The sequence below is a fragment of the Xiphias gladius genome, chromosome 15 (assembly GCF_016859285.1).
Source record: "Xiphias gladius isolate SHS-SW01 ecotype Sanya breed wild chromosome 15, ASM1685928v1, whole genome shotgun sequence".
Taxonomy (NCBI): Eukaryota; Metazoa; Chordata; class Actinopteri; order Istiophoriformes; family Xiphiidae; genus Xiphias; species Xiphias gladius.
In genome coordinates, this window is record NC_053414.1 from 23034065 (window position 1) to 23046730 (window position 12666).

Below are 12666 nucleotides of genomic sequence, written 5' to 3' on the forward strand. Positions count from 1 at the left end.
CTTTTCCCTTGACCATGCCCCATCCTTCCACCAATTTTGATGCAAATCGGTTCAGTACTTTCTGCGGGTAGTCCTGCTGACAAATAAACAAACCAGCAAACAAACCAGCGAGAATGGCACTCAGAGGAGCACCATAACTCCGCCAGGGCCGAGTACTGAAGTTTGGTGCAGATCAGGTCAGTACTTTTTGCGTAGTCCTGCTGACAAACAAACCAACCAACAAACAGACGCGGCTGAAAACATAACAAACAGTTAAGTGATTAAAATGGAATGTAAAAATAAATGTAAAGTTTTAGAGAGTAAACTGGGGTAAGATGCCCCCTTTAAGCACAAAGTCTGTTTTCTTCTGAAATTAATACATTTGGAACAACCATATAATATGTATGCAAGAAGTATGCTTAAATAAACACATTTAGAGCGTAATAAAATAAAAACAAACTACAGTTTTGTTATTATAAAACTAAAGGTAAAAATCCTCTAAAGGGGCATCTTCCCTGGCTTGGTAAGAAGCCTACAGAGGCAAGAAGCCTGATCTATACAAACTTGGCATTCATGCAGAAAGTTACCTTATTTTCAAATTTTGATGTTGCTGTTACTTTAACTGCAACATAAATGTTATATAACACATACAGAAATAATTTATTATTTTTAGCACAGGTTGATTATTGCCCAGTAAAGCCTCATCTATAAAGCAAGAAAAATTGTGTTTTTTTTCAAGACAGACAGACAGACACACACACACGCACACACACACACACACCCTGTTAACCATGAATAAAAACACTCTCCTGGGTGACTCCAGCACAGTATTTTTCAAGGGAGGTCAAGCTGTTTGAATGCCAGCAACAGCAAACAAACACACCTTCCAAAGCTTCCTCTGTCTCTCTTGCCAATTGTGTAGTTAATTCATGAATAACCCTAACCTGAACCAGGACCTCAGAGACGGTGTTTTCCCTAATTAGGACCGGGCTTTGGTCCCCATGTGGACCACTGGTCGCGACAAGGTCTGTAGTTATACCAGAAAAGGTCCCAAAGAGGTAACAAAACATGTATACAAACGCACACAAACAAAAACTTCAGATACCTGACACCTAGCCTACACCGCATTAGTCATATGTCGTCTCTGTATGATTGTATTCTTTGTAAGTAACGGTATGGCGTTGACAGACGATTGTTTTCTTTGTGTGTCGTTACTCGGGGAAGGAGGCGAGTCCGGATCCCTCTGCGTCTACTGGAAGAAACTGCAGTCACGTGACCACAAACGTGCACGACGAAATGGCACCCTCCTGTAAATCAACACAAGGTCCAAGCTGGTAAAGGAGCGCCTCGTTTCTTGTTTTTTTCTTAACTCCAAGAAACACATTTCCAAGGCGAAACCACCGGGTGTGTATTCAGGAATTCGCGGGCTGCATCGGGGGGGACTTTAACGTTAGCTAGCGGCGGTTTGGGGAGCTAATTTCTCCCGGCGGCACGGAGCGAGCACGGAGGGAGGTTGACTGTTTTCAGCCGAGGGGGAAACGGCTGGTCATCCCACGCCTATGTCTGCACCGTATCTTTTCGTGAACAAAACAGTGAGAAGAGCGTTTACATAGAGCCGTAAAACCAAGAAAACTAGCTACCAGCTCTACAGATATCACAACGGCGTGCTACAACACCCACTACTCAACTCAATGGCCACACGCTGAATGAATTAGTTATTATGTGTAACGGTTGGCCTAGTTGATAACTGTGAATAATACAAAAAAAAAAAATCGCCCGTCCACTTAAACTACAAGCTATGTGGGTTTGTAGTTTCTTTTCCAAATATCAGAAGCAACTGATTAATTTTGTTATTGTACCTGCGTAGCTAGCTAGTTCGATTTTGTATACCCTTGATTAATCTAAAGCCAACTTGTAAACAACAATCGCATGCGGAGCATTAAGCCAATAGGAGAGCTCATCGATGCAAAACATTGCAATGTGATTGGTCGTTTTGCCCGTTATTTTTACACCAAGTCACCGAGCCATACATAGGCTGCGGACAGTGATAGTGAATATACCACTGCACGCTGTCGTCCCAGCTTTATTTTTGGAAGTTATTGAAGTGGAAATAGGTTGCACAGCCGCAGCCTCGAGCCAATTAGGCTGTCCTTTTAATATTTAACTCTGGCTCCTGTAGTTGCTTAATCAGCATGTTACAGGGGGTTAAAGATCCAGGTGTGGACTGTGACTTTGAGCTCCACATTAATAGTCAGGCAGACTACAGTCAGTCACTGTCCAGCTCCAGGTACCTGAAGTCAACATGGCTTCCCAAAAGTCAGGTAATCTGGATAATTAGTCTGGGTTTTAAGTTATTAATGATTCAGGGAATGTCTTGGTGATTTTTCTTTAAATCATTGCTGCTTTTGGAGATGAAACCAATTGTTTTCATATCCTAAAATGCCTAGCTGTGAGACTGTCTGCATTTGTCATATCAGCAGCCTTTATCTTAACTTTTGAGATTCGCCAAATCTTGTGTCTGATCGCATATTGACGACACTGTAACATCAGCCTGTTTGAAGTTTATTGTCATTTTGAAGTATGTCATTGTTCTCCGGCCATCCAGACACAGCCATGTCTCCAAAGATCACTGGAGAGCTGCTCAGGCAGCTTCGCCAGGTGATGAGGAATTGCAAGTACTTCTCTGAGCCAATACAGGCCTACATCATCCCTTCTGGAGATGCCCACCAGGTAACTGAGACCAAACATACACACACATACACAACATACATTTACTTCATTAAACCGTGTTTACATGTCTAAAGTAACTCTTCAAAGACATCCATGCACAAGCTCGCATACGTATCAGATTTGCTGCTCCTGTCTATCTTATTTCATCTTGTGTGTGTGTGTCTTGATTCACTCATGATCATCATGTCTGACCTTCGCAATTAATTGTAGCCCTTTGCCCACTGCTCCTCCCTTTTGCCTCTCCATGCACAAGACATGATGTGAGAAGAGCAGCAAAGGCGGCATTTAAAATGGCTGACTGGTTGATGGCTACTTCATACTGATTGTTAATGAAGCTGATCTCTCCCTTTCTCTCTGTCTCTCTTTCTCTGTCCCTGTGTCTCTCAGAGTGAATACATTGCACCATGCGACTGCAGACGTGAATTTATCTGTGGATTTAATGGCTCTGCAGGTATGTTTTGCTTGTGTGTGAGTGGACAAGTGCACACAAGTGTAATTTTAAAGTTAAAGAGGCCTCCTGCTTTCGAATCTTAGTTGGGCAGACTAGAAACCAAGATCGAATTTCCATTGTGGAAAAACCGGGGACAATGTGATAAACAAACTTGCAGGGAAAATCAAACCTTTATTCTGTCATGTTTACCTGTTCAGGGTAAGCTACCCAGATCCTGACGCACCTCTTCTCATGTTCAGTTTAGCTGGGAGAGTAACTGACTTTTCTGTTTTTATGATGTTAGTTGAGATGGCCTACATTTGTAATAAAACACTGTGGGAAAACTTGCCTTTTATCCTGACATCACTGCAGTTTAAAGGGAGAGAAGGACAGTTCACTCACTCACTCTCAGACTGATTGTTCACTCCTGTAATTTCAGAAGCATATACTGTATTTGTTGCTTCATGGAACTCATTGTACAAACTGGATCCAACAAAGCCCCTGTGATTGGAAATGTCAAGTCTGATTTGTGCGTTGTGATGTGTAGGTACAGCCATTGTCACAGAGCAGTATGCTGCAATGTGGACCGACGGGCGGTATTTCCTCCAGGCCAGCCAGCAGATGGACAACAACTGGACCCTAATGAAGATGGGTAATGTGCTACTTGGTGTCTGTTTTGTACATGATAAAAATAATAACTACTCCTTTGTAATTTTATGTAAGCTATAAATAAAAGCACTGTCCAAGCCTTTCCTATTTATGTGGGCACTGGGTGAAGACAAAAATAAATTTTTAATACTGTATGTTCCATAGTGGTGTGCAGGCTTACGGTACATCTCCGTCAGTGTGTGATAAACATGTTTTTTATAATCATATAAAGGACTGAAAGAGACGCCCTCTCAGGAGGACTGGCTGATCAGCATCCTGCCAGAGAACTCCAAAGTGGGAGTGGATCCTTGGATCATCGCTGCTGGTACGTCACAGTAACATTTCCCTCTCAGCACAGTATATGAGCATTATTAGGAAGGCAGGACACACAGTTGCATAATGGTAAGAGCAGTATGAACACTGTGCTCTTCCTACTATACAGTAGGAAATTTGCTCAGTACATTTTAAAGGCTTAAAATGTGCAGTATGAAAATTTAAATTGTCAGACACAAAAGCTGTTAAAAAACTTTATTATCTGCATCAAGGAACTGAACTTCAGTTTCTTGCATGACCAACAGGGCCCTAGCGTACAACATGGCTCCAGTGCATTTCTACCTAGTCTGACTATAGAGCAAATTATGGAAAATTCATAAGTTTTCAGACGGGTGCCGGTGTGCTTGGATGCTGATGTTGCGTCTTGCAGTGCCTCCTCATCAGAAACACAAAAGGCACATCATTTCTCCTGTTGTCAACAAAACGTTTGTTTTTAACCTGTGTTTGTGCTTCTTAACACAATCCTCTGATGTAATGTTTCAGACCAGTGGAAGAACATGTCCAAGGCGCTGACCAGTGCAGGCCACTCCCTAGTGGCTGTGCAGGATAACTTGATCGATGCAGTTTGGACTGATCGTCCAAAAAGACCCAGCACACAGCTCCGCACCCTGGGATTAGAGTACACTGGTCAGTGCCCCACTTTTTTTAGAGATACAGAGATATTAAAATGACTAAATATTTTTAGAGATCCCACTAGAAAATCGACACCATTATTTTATTCTTGTAAAATTATGAATTATCTTATTGTGAGCAGAAGTATCGCCCTGAATTTGGATTTTGTTTAATCCTTTTGGTTTAACCTTTGTTTTTATTTTGTTTCAGAGCTAGACAAAATTAAGGTTTCAGTTCACTGCAACTAGATATATAGTTTTTAATGGAATATGAATTCAGTGCCTTGTCATGTTGACGATGTCTGTCTGTAGGTATGTCCTGGCAAGACAAGATCATCACGTTGCGAGCGAAGATGACGGAGAGGAAAATCAACTGGTTTGTTGCCACGGCATTGGACGAGATTGCATGTACGATTTAATTTTTCAAAAATAAATATTAGTTTATTTTCCTCTGCCAAGGAGGCAAATGAAGACAGTAATGAGGTGTTTTAGCAACTGTACTTAAACCATCAATGTGTAGAATTTAAACATTTCTGACTTAAGCACCTGCAGTGTAGCACAAAGGAGAGCTATTTAATTCAAGTACATTTACTAGGAACATCAGATTTGTACCTAACTACAGTACTTGAGTAAATTCACTTTGTTACTTTCCAACTGGTTGCAAAAATGGGTTTTCAACAATTCACCATTTAAAATCTTTAGAGGACTGACAGCATCTTTAATTTAACAGGACAAGAAACATTACACTGTTTTTGTTCTGATCTGTTTGTTATAACCAAACAAGAAATCTTAGCCGTGTGTTTTTTTGGACACACCTTAAAGTAACAGCTCCAGAATGCGGTTTATTAAGCCCAGTGCTATGTTTGTGGTTATCCCACAGGTTCCAACTGTGAAAGTGCAGTGGAGTTCAGCATACTCAGGGCCAAACATGGTTTCCCAAGTGAACACAGACTGAAAATGTTTTTTGAGTCCCGTCTTGCTGATGGGTAGTTTGTCGCATTAGGTTCTAGCAGTTTTTATATATATACATTTTTTTGTGTGTAAAACAAACAGCAGCCTTACCCAATATCACTTCTGTTCCATAAGTCCGTTTTGATACATGATCACGATCCAAGGACCCAGGGATGCACGGGTGTCACTCTAGATGCCTGTTTGAGTGCCTTGATCACCGTGCCTGATGAGCTCTTGTTTCTGATTATTTGGGCTGAAAGCTTGTGCTAATTAGAGAAATGCTGATTTTGATTGTCATCAAGTTGTATTTAGACTAGAGAGTTTCAATGGGCGTTAAAGGGGATTTGCTCAGGCATCTACAGAGAATGAGTGACAGTCTAATAATAACATTGATATTTAACACCAAACAGTGCGTATGGAGGTTTGAGATGAGACATACTGTATTTGTCAAAACAGTAAATGGATTTTAGGGCAAATTATGCTAACACTGAAATGACTCAAATTAGAAAGCCAAGTGGCTACTGACATTGTCACTGTCATTATGGGAATGAAACATTTTTTTCATAATTATTATTACATGTTATTAAAATGTAATGTTCTATCATTTCTTTTCTCAGGGCTTTTTAACCTCCGTGGTGCCGACATAGAGTACAACCCAGTTTTCTTCGCATATACCATCGTGGGAATGAAGACATTAAAGTAATGGAATATAACACAACACAATTAATCAGTGATCTATTAATTACTTTCATGCTACCAAGAGATATGAAGGGCTTCAGGAATAAATGGCGATGATGAATTATCAGCATTTCCTAAACTCCTACTAGTGCAATCAATATGCAGTAAAAGCGTTCTGGCATGGTAGAGCTCCTATTCCATACACACAGCCCAGTACGTACAATAGAACAATGTGAAAGCTCTGCATTCAAAATCTCTTTTTATACGTTTACTTTTTGAGGTTAATTAAAATTCTTGTGTCTAATTGTATCCTTAGTGACGCTGAAGAGATCCTAGAACATTTAACTAACATTTAATTAATCCAAATTTGCAGAAACCACCAAAGCTCTTGATCCCTGGCTTCTAAAAGTCATGAGAAGAAGTTAAAGTAGGCAGCAGACATTAATGAATAAAGATTTGACAAAGACAGAAGAAGATAGCAGGGTTAACCACTATAGTGCTTCAAATAAATTTTAATTATATTTTCACTGGCTATTTTAAGACCTTTCAAGGGTATGTTGTTTCCATGATCACCTTTAAATTTGTAACTATATTATGACCTCTGTGTATATGCTAACTCTCATGTCACTTGTTATTTGATATCGATCTCCAAAATATAGATTTTGCTCAAATAAAGAAACAGCCATATTTTGCCTGTGCAGTCATGTTTTTTTAAGTAGGAAATTGTTTAGAAAATCCAGCACTATTATATTACTACATTACTACTTATACTGTTCTATATATCTTATATATATTATATATATCTTACCTGAATTTACCTCCTTAGTGACCAACTCCTTCCTTTCTGCAGGCTTTTTGTGGACCTAAAGCGTCTTTCGGATCCCGCTCTGAGAGACCATCTGCAGCTGGACTCGCCCAGTAAGCCTGAGCTTAGCATCAAGACGTTCCCGTACGAGTCAGTCTACACTGAGCTCCAGGCCATCTGCGCTGCACTCGGCCCCAAGGACAAAGTGTGGATCTGTGACAAGGCCAGTTGCGCTCTCACAAAGGTCATCCCCAAGGTGAGAGAGCAGACCCGTGAAGCAGTAGCTTTTAGAGGGCAGTTGTGTTTTCCTGGTTCATAAACTTGGCTGTGCTCTCCAAGTTTAAAAAAATGGCTTTTTCAGACATCTTAGTGTCAGGGATGTTATTTTGCACAACCTTAAAATCTTATGAATGCCAATTTTTTCACCTGCCTAAACTAGTAAAACTGCAAAAACTACACTTTCTTTTTCATCAAAATCACTCTTAATATGCATCATTAAACCAGACGTCCTCTGTTGTATTCTGTTACCCAGTCGAACTTGGACTTGCCCTTCTATGAAAACATTCAAATAGACATATATACTTATTTACAATTTTACTTTTACTTTTATGTCAAGGTAACATCAACTACTATTAGAATTGTAAGGGTTTTCCTCTTGATCTGTTTCAGGCCCACAGGACTCCAATTCCCTACACTCCTCTCTGCCTCGCCAAGGCTGTGAAGAATGCCACTGAGGTTCAAGGCATGAAAATGGCCCATGTAAGAACCTTTGAGCCTAATATTTGTGGTGCATAGCCTTTATTCAGTTTATGACATTGTTGTAAACTGTTTGATTTAACTGAGTAAAAATGGAATATTCACCTTATGCACTTTTATCAACAGATCAAGGATGCAGTTGCCCTTTGTGAACTCTTTGCTTGGTTGGAAAAGGAGGTATTTTCTTTTTTTCTTTTCTTTTTTTTTTCTGAGGCCATATATTTTTAAATTCAGAAGAGAAAAGAACAGACTAGAAGAATCTGTGTTAATAGTGTTAACAAACAGACTTATGAGGAAATTTAAACATTGATATATCAATAGTATTAAAGTTTTTCCGACATTAATAATTAATTAACCAAAAATTTGTTTCACCATATTACAGTATTTGCTATTTTGACAAATCCTCCAAAACATCGCCAATTTTGTATTTGTATTTTCTATGAATACAAATTTTAAACGGTTACTGGAAAGTCACTTATTTTTGTGCCAATGTGAGTGTTTGAACCATGATTTGAAGTAAAGCTGCTTATATACTTAGCTTGAACTTGAACTATAAAGTGTTTTTATCATTCTCTTTTTATGACCGGGTGCTGCGGGTGTTTTTTTTTTTTTTTTTTTTACAGATTCCAAAAGGCACCGTGACAGAGATCTCTGCTGCCGATAAGGCTGAAGAATTACGCAGGTGGGGTTGTATTTTCTTCCTTCTTTTTCTTTTTTCCACTGGTGTGTGAAAAAAACAAACTGATGTTGGTTTTCATTATTTGTTTGAATAGCACATCCAGTTAAACTTGATTTCAGCTTTCATGTGTCACACGCTGCATTTGAAAAATGCAGTTAGAGCTACACTGTGATAGTGACTATGCTGGAGTCATAGCCCAGCCTGCTGGACATGGAAGTGAAACAAAACCTCTGCTGAAGGCCCTAAAATTAAGAAGCTTTGTTCAATTTCAAAATGTTGTATTCTTTAAGTGTGCTGCCTTTAGAGTAAGAATAATGTTTGATCACTCTAAAAGTGTAATATTTTAAGTTTTAAGTTTTTTTTTTTTTTTTTTTACTTTCACTTTTCCCTCACATTTAAACATTTATTTTGCCAACAGAGTGTTGCTTTTCTCCTGGATATTGTGTCTTTTTCAGTCAACAGAAAGACTTTGTCGGCCTCAGTTTCCCCACAATCTCCAGCGTTGGTCCAAATGGAGCGATCATACATTACAGGTCATTTAGCTAAAAAAATAAATTTATGTAAATGTATTTGCTTTTTTTTTCTTTTTTTCTTGTTGTTCTTAAAAAAAAAGTTAGCTATTTCTTTATCCATGACTACTTTTCTTTTTGGTTTAGACCACTGCCTGAAACCAACAGAACCCTCACCATGAATGAAGTTTACCTGATCGACTCTGGAGCTCAATATGTGTAAACAAGATAATTATTATACACAGCAAATACATTTAGACTAATCAGCTATGTCTAGTATTAGTATGACTTGTACTGTATGTCTTAATTCAGACAGTCATCACCTTTATGCCTGTTAATACCAAGAACACAGACAACATAGGAATAGTTGTGTTTTTTGAGCATGACACACATGCATCTGCATCCATATTCTGTCTCTGGCAGTGATGGAACCACAGACGTCACGCGCACCATGCACTTTGGGACACCATCTGCTTTTGAGAAGGTAAATTTGCTGAATCTAATCTCAGGTTTAACTGACTAAAGCTCTTTGAATTATTTTTATTTATTTTATTTATCGTATTTTCAACATGTAAAAACTAAACTAAGAACCAGTGCAGTGTTATTATACATCGACTGAATGGATCCAAAACCTTGATTTTATTTTGTTTTTTATATTGTGCGCTCTCTCTTTTTTTTCCCGCCAGGAATGCTTTACCTATGTACTGAAGGGACACATAGCTGTCAGTGCTGCTGTTTTCCCCAATGGAACAAAAGGTGCTACCCTCTACTCTGACACCTGGTTGACACTGTATATAGCATACCGATATTAAACATTACATTTTCAAATCAGAATATGTTCAGAATGAATGATATACAGTATTTCTTGAGTGTTCTTTAAGTCTTGTGTTGATTATAGATCTTTTATTTGTAGTCTCTCAAAGTCATCAGTAAACATGTCATTGTTCAAGAATAATCCAGACGTCCTTTTAGCAAATCAGTAACTAGTCTTGTGTAGTCATAAATCTGTGCTCTCAAGCTCAAAGAGGCCTAGAGAATTTCAAGCACAAAGACTGTTTAGAAAGTAGTGGCAGCGAGCTGTTTTCAAACCTCAAGCAAATATATTTACAGCTACAGACAATTTGACCTTAGTAATTATAGCATTCACATGAGGCAGGGGAGCAGTGTGCCAGAACAGCACAGGGCTAACACATTGAAATTTGGGCAGAACGATGTTTCAATAATTTTTTGCCTTCAAAAAAGGTGGAAAAAAACAATTGATAACTTTATAGTGTATTACAATTTGATCGCTAGCTTTAAACCTCCGTTCTGCCTAGGCCACCTGCTGGACTCATTTGCCCGTGCAGCCCTGTGGGAGTCGGGGCTGGACTACCTCCACGGTACAGGCCACGGTGTGGGCTGCTTCCTCAACGTCCACGAGGGGCCCTGTGGCATCAGCTACAAGACCTTCGCTGATGAGCCTCTGGAGGCCGGCATGATCGTCAGTGACGGTACAGGAGAGTTTTTGATTCAGCAAGTGAATGTTAGCAGCATTAAGAAGTGTTGATCAAAGGTAGTTTAAAACAGAGTCAGGTAACTAAAAGTAATGCATTCAACACTTTGTATTTTCACCCTTTAAAAGCAATAGCATATGTCCAAACATATAGCCCATATTTCCAACTGACTGATGTGTTGATTCCTTGTTTCATATTTGAGAAGTTGACTTCTGGCCTGATGGAAATGTCACATCACTTCTGTCTGAAAGAGCTAACCACAGGCATACCAAAAATGTCACCAGTGACACTAGAGCAGGATGTAATTTAATAATACCTCTCAGATGTCACAGTAGTGTCATGATTTGGCTTTTGGCTGCAGTGCAGGAATGAACAACAGGCTGCGTCTGTCTGTTTTCCTTCTTCAGTATATTACAGCCAAAAAACCACATAAAAGAGACACTAAGGCAGCTCCACTGAAAATAAAAATGCTGTCCTTCCTTTGTCCAAGTCGCATGCAGCCCTTTAGCATTTCAGCTGTCTGTAATGTCTGAAATTAGAAATTTGTGAGAATATATAATATATAGAATTTGCGGGAAGCTGTAGTCCTAGTGGAAGTGAAAAACACCTTAACACAAATACATTTTCAGGTCCTCCAAAACTCAGACATGTTTTGATGTTTAAGTATTTTCTAAATCCTCAGCTCATTTTCTTGTCTTTTTTCTAGAACCTGGGTACTATGAAGATGGATCTTTCGGCATTCGCCTGGAAAATGTGGTCCTTGTTGTACCAGCTAAGCCCAAAGTAGGTCTTAAAACTGAGAACCAAACTAGAAGGAAAGTCAGAAATATAGATTAGACAAAAAAAGAGTGCTGCTCACACTCTAATGCTATAGTATTTGACTACTCTGCTACTCAAATAGTATCCATAGAGGATTACTTTGAATAACATATTTTACCCACAATCCACATGAACTAATAGTTAATATTTAAAAGCTGTGATACTCATTAAGATGTTCTTTCCTTTGTTTGATCAGTTGTAATGTTTTGATGAGGAAAATCCTTCTGTTTGTGTTCTCGTCTGGGTGCGTGCAGTACAACTACAGAAACAGAGGGAGCCTGACCTTTGATCCCCTCACTCTGGTACCTATCCAAGTCAAGATGATGAACACAGAGCTGCTCACCCAGAAGGAGGTAAGGAATTTCCAGCAACATTTTGTTAATCAAAGAAAAATTCACTCTTAGCAAATTTAAAATTCATCTCAAAAGGTTTTTATGGGTAATGCGATAGACACTTAAAAAACAGAGACACATCAAATGTAGCCTACTTTACATTCTGTAGGAATAATAGGAAAAGTTTAGCTTAAGATGACCTTTATTAAAATCATGAACTATGCATTGTACTGTTTGATAATATTTCCAGCTATTCGTAGTGCATTAGGTGATAGTTAAACACGGTCTCTTCATGGTTTGACACTCACTTCACTGTCCTGCAGCGGGACTGGGTGAATGAGTACCACAGGAAGTGCCGGGAGGTGGTTGGAGCAGAGCTGGAGAGGCAGGGCAGGAAGGAGGCACTGGAGTGGCTGGTCAGAGAGACCCAGCCAATGATCTGAAGACTGACTCTTTTGCAATACAATCACGCTGCGAAGGAGTACTGTACGTTCGATTGCTCTGCAGTGATAATCGTTTGTATTTTTCTCATCTTTCTCTGTGTCTCACACTCGGCATCCTTTTGTAAAGCACATTGGTTCAGCAGTTTTATTAAAGATCAATGAAAATCAAGAAAGACTTGCATATCTTTACTAAATTATTGTCTCAGAAAAGTCTTCTTTTAAAGAAGTATGACAGTCAGCTTGAAAATCCTGCATTTCTGATGTTTTCCAGTGGGGTTTTGTAAGGACTTTGTAAACTAAAATGCTGTGAAAATTTCTTAATTAGAAAAGTTTATAGTCCTTTTTACATGAAATAAAAATAAAAACTGGAATTATGAAGATTGCATATGACAACAGCAATATGTATCTAAACACTATCCTAATACGCATTCAGAGAGATGGCTGAAAGTGACTATCCTAATATATCATAT

At 39.0% G+C, this 12666-nt stretch overlaps 1 protein-coding gene across 2 annotated transcripts; it reads left to right on the forward strand.

Annotated features, from left to right (window-relative positions):
- Positions 1-957: 957 nt before the first annotated feature.
- Positions 958-12369, forward strand: xpnpep1 (X-prolyl aminopeptidase (aminopeptidase P) 1, soluble). 2 transcript variants are annotated; one of them, XM_040147147.1, is made up of 21 exons: positions 958-1037; positions 1204-1383; positions 2585-2709; positions 3097-3160; positions 3687-3791; positions 4020-4112; positions 4604-4747; positions 5044-5139; positions 6300-6381; positions 7211-7421; positions 7835-7924; positions 8048-8098; positions 8545-8603; positions 9056-9133; positions 9257-9328; positions 9533-9593; positions 9796-9865; positions 10426-10599; positions 11309-11385; positions 11676-11774; positions 12077-12369. In XM_040147147.1, exons 3-21 carry the CDS (start codon positions 2593-2595, stop codon positions 12194-12196), a joined length of 1863 nt encoding a protein of 620 aa, XP_040003081.1. In that variant the 5' UTR covers positions 958-1037; positions 1204-1383; positions 2585-2592; the 3' UTR covers positions 12197-12369. The 2 variants fall into 2 exon arrangements, with proteins under 2 accessions (XP_040003081.1, XP_040003082.1); XM_040147148.1 differs by having other exon boundaries at positions 1204-1313.
- Positions 12370-12666: the final 297 nt, after the last annotated feature.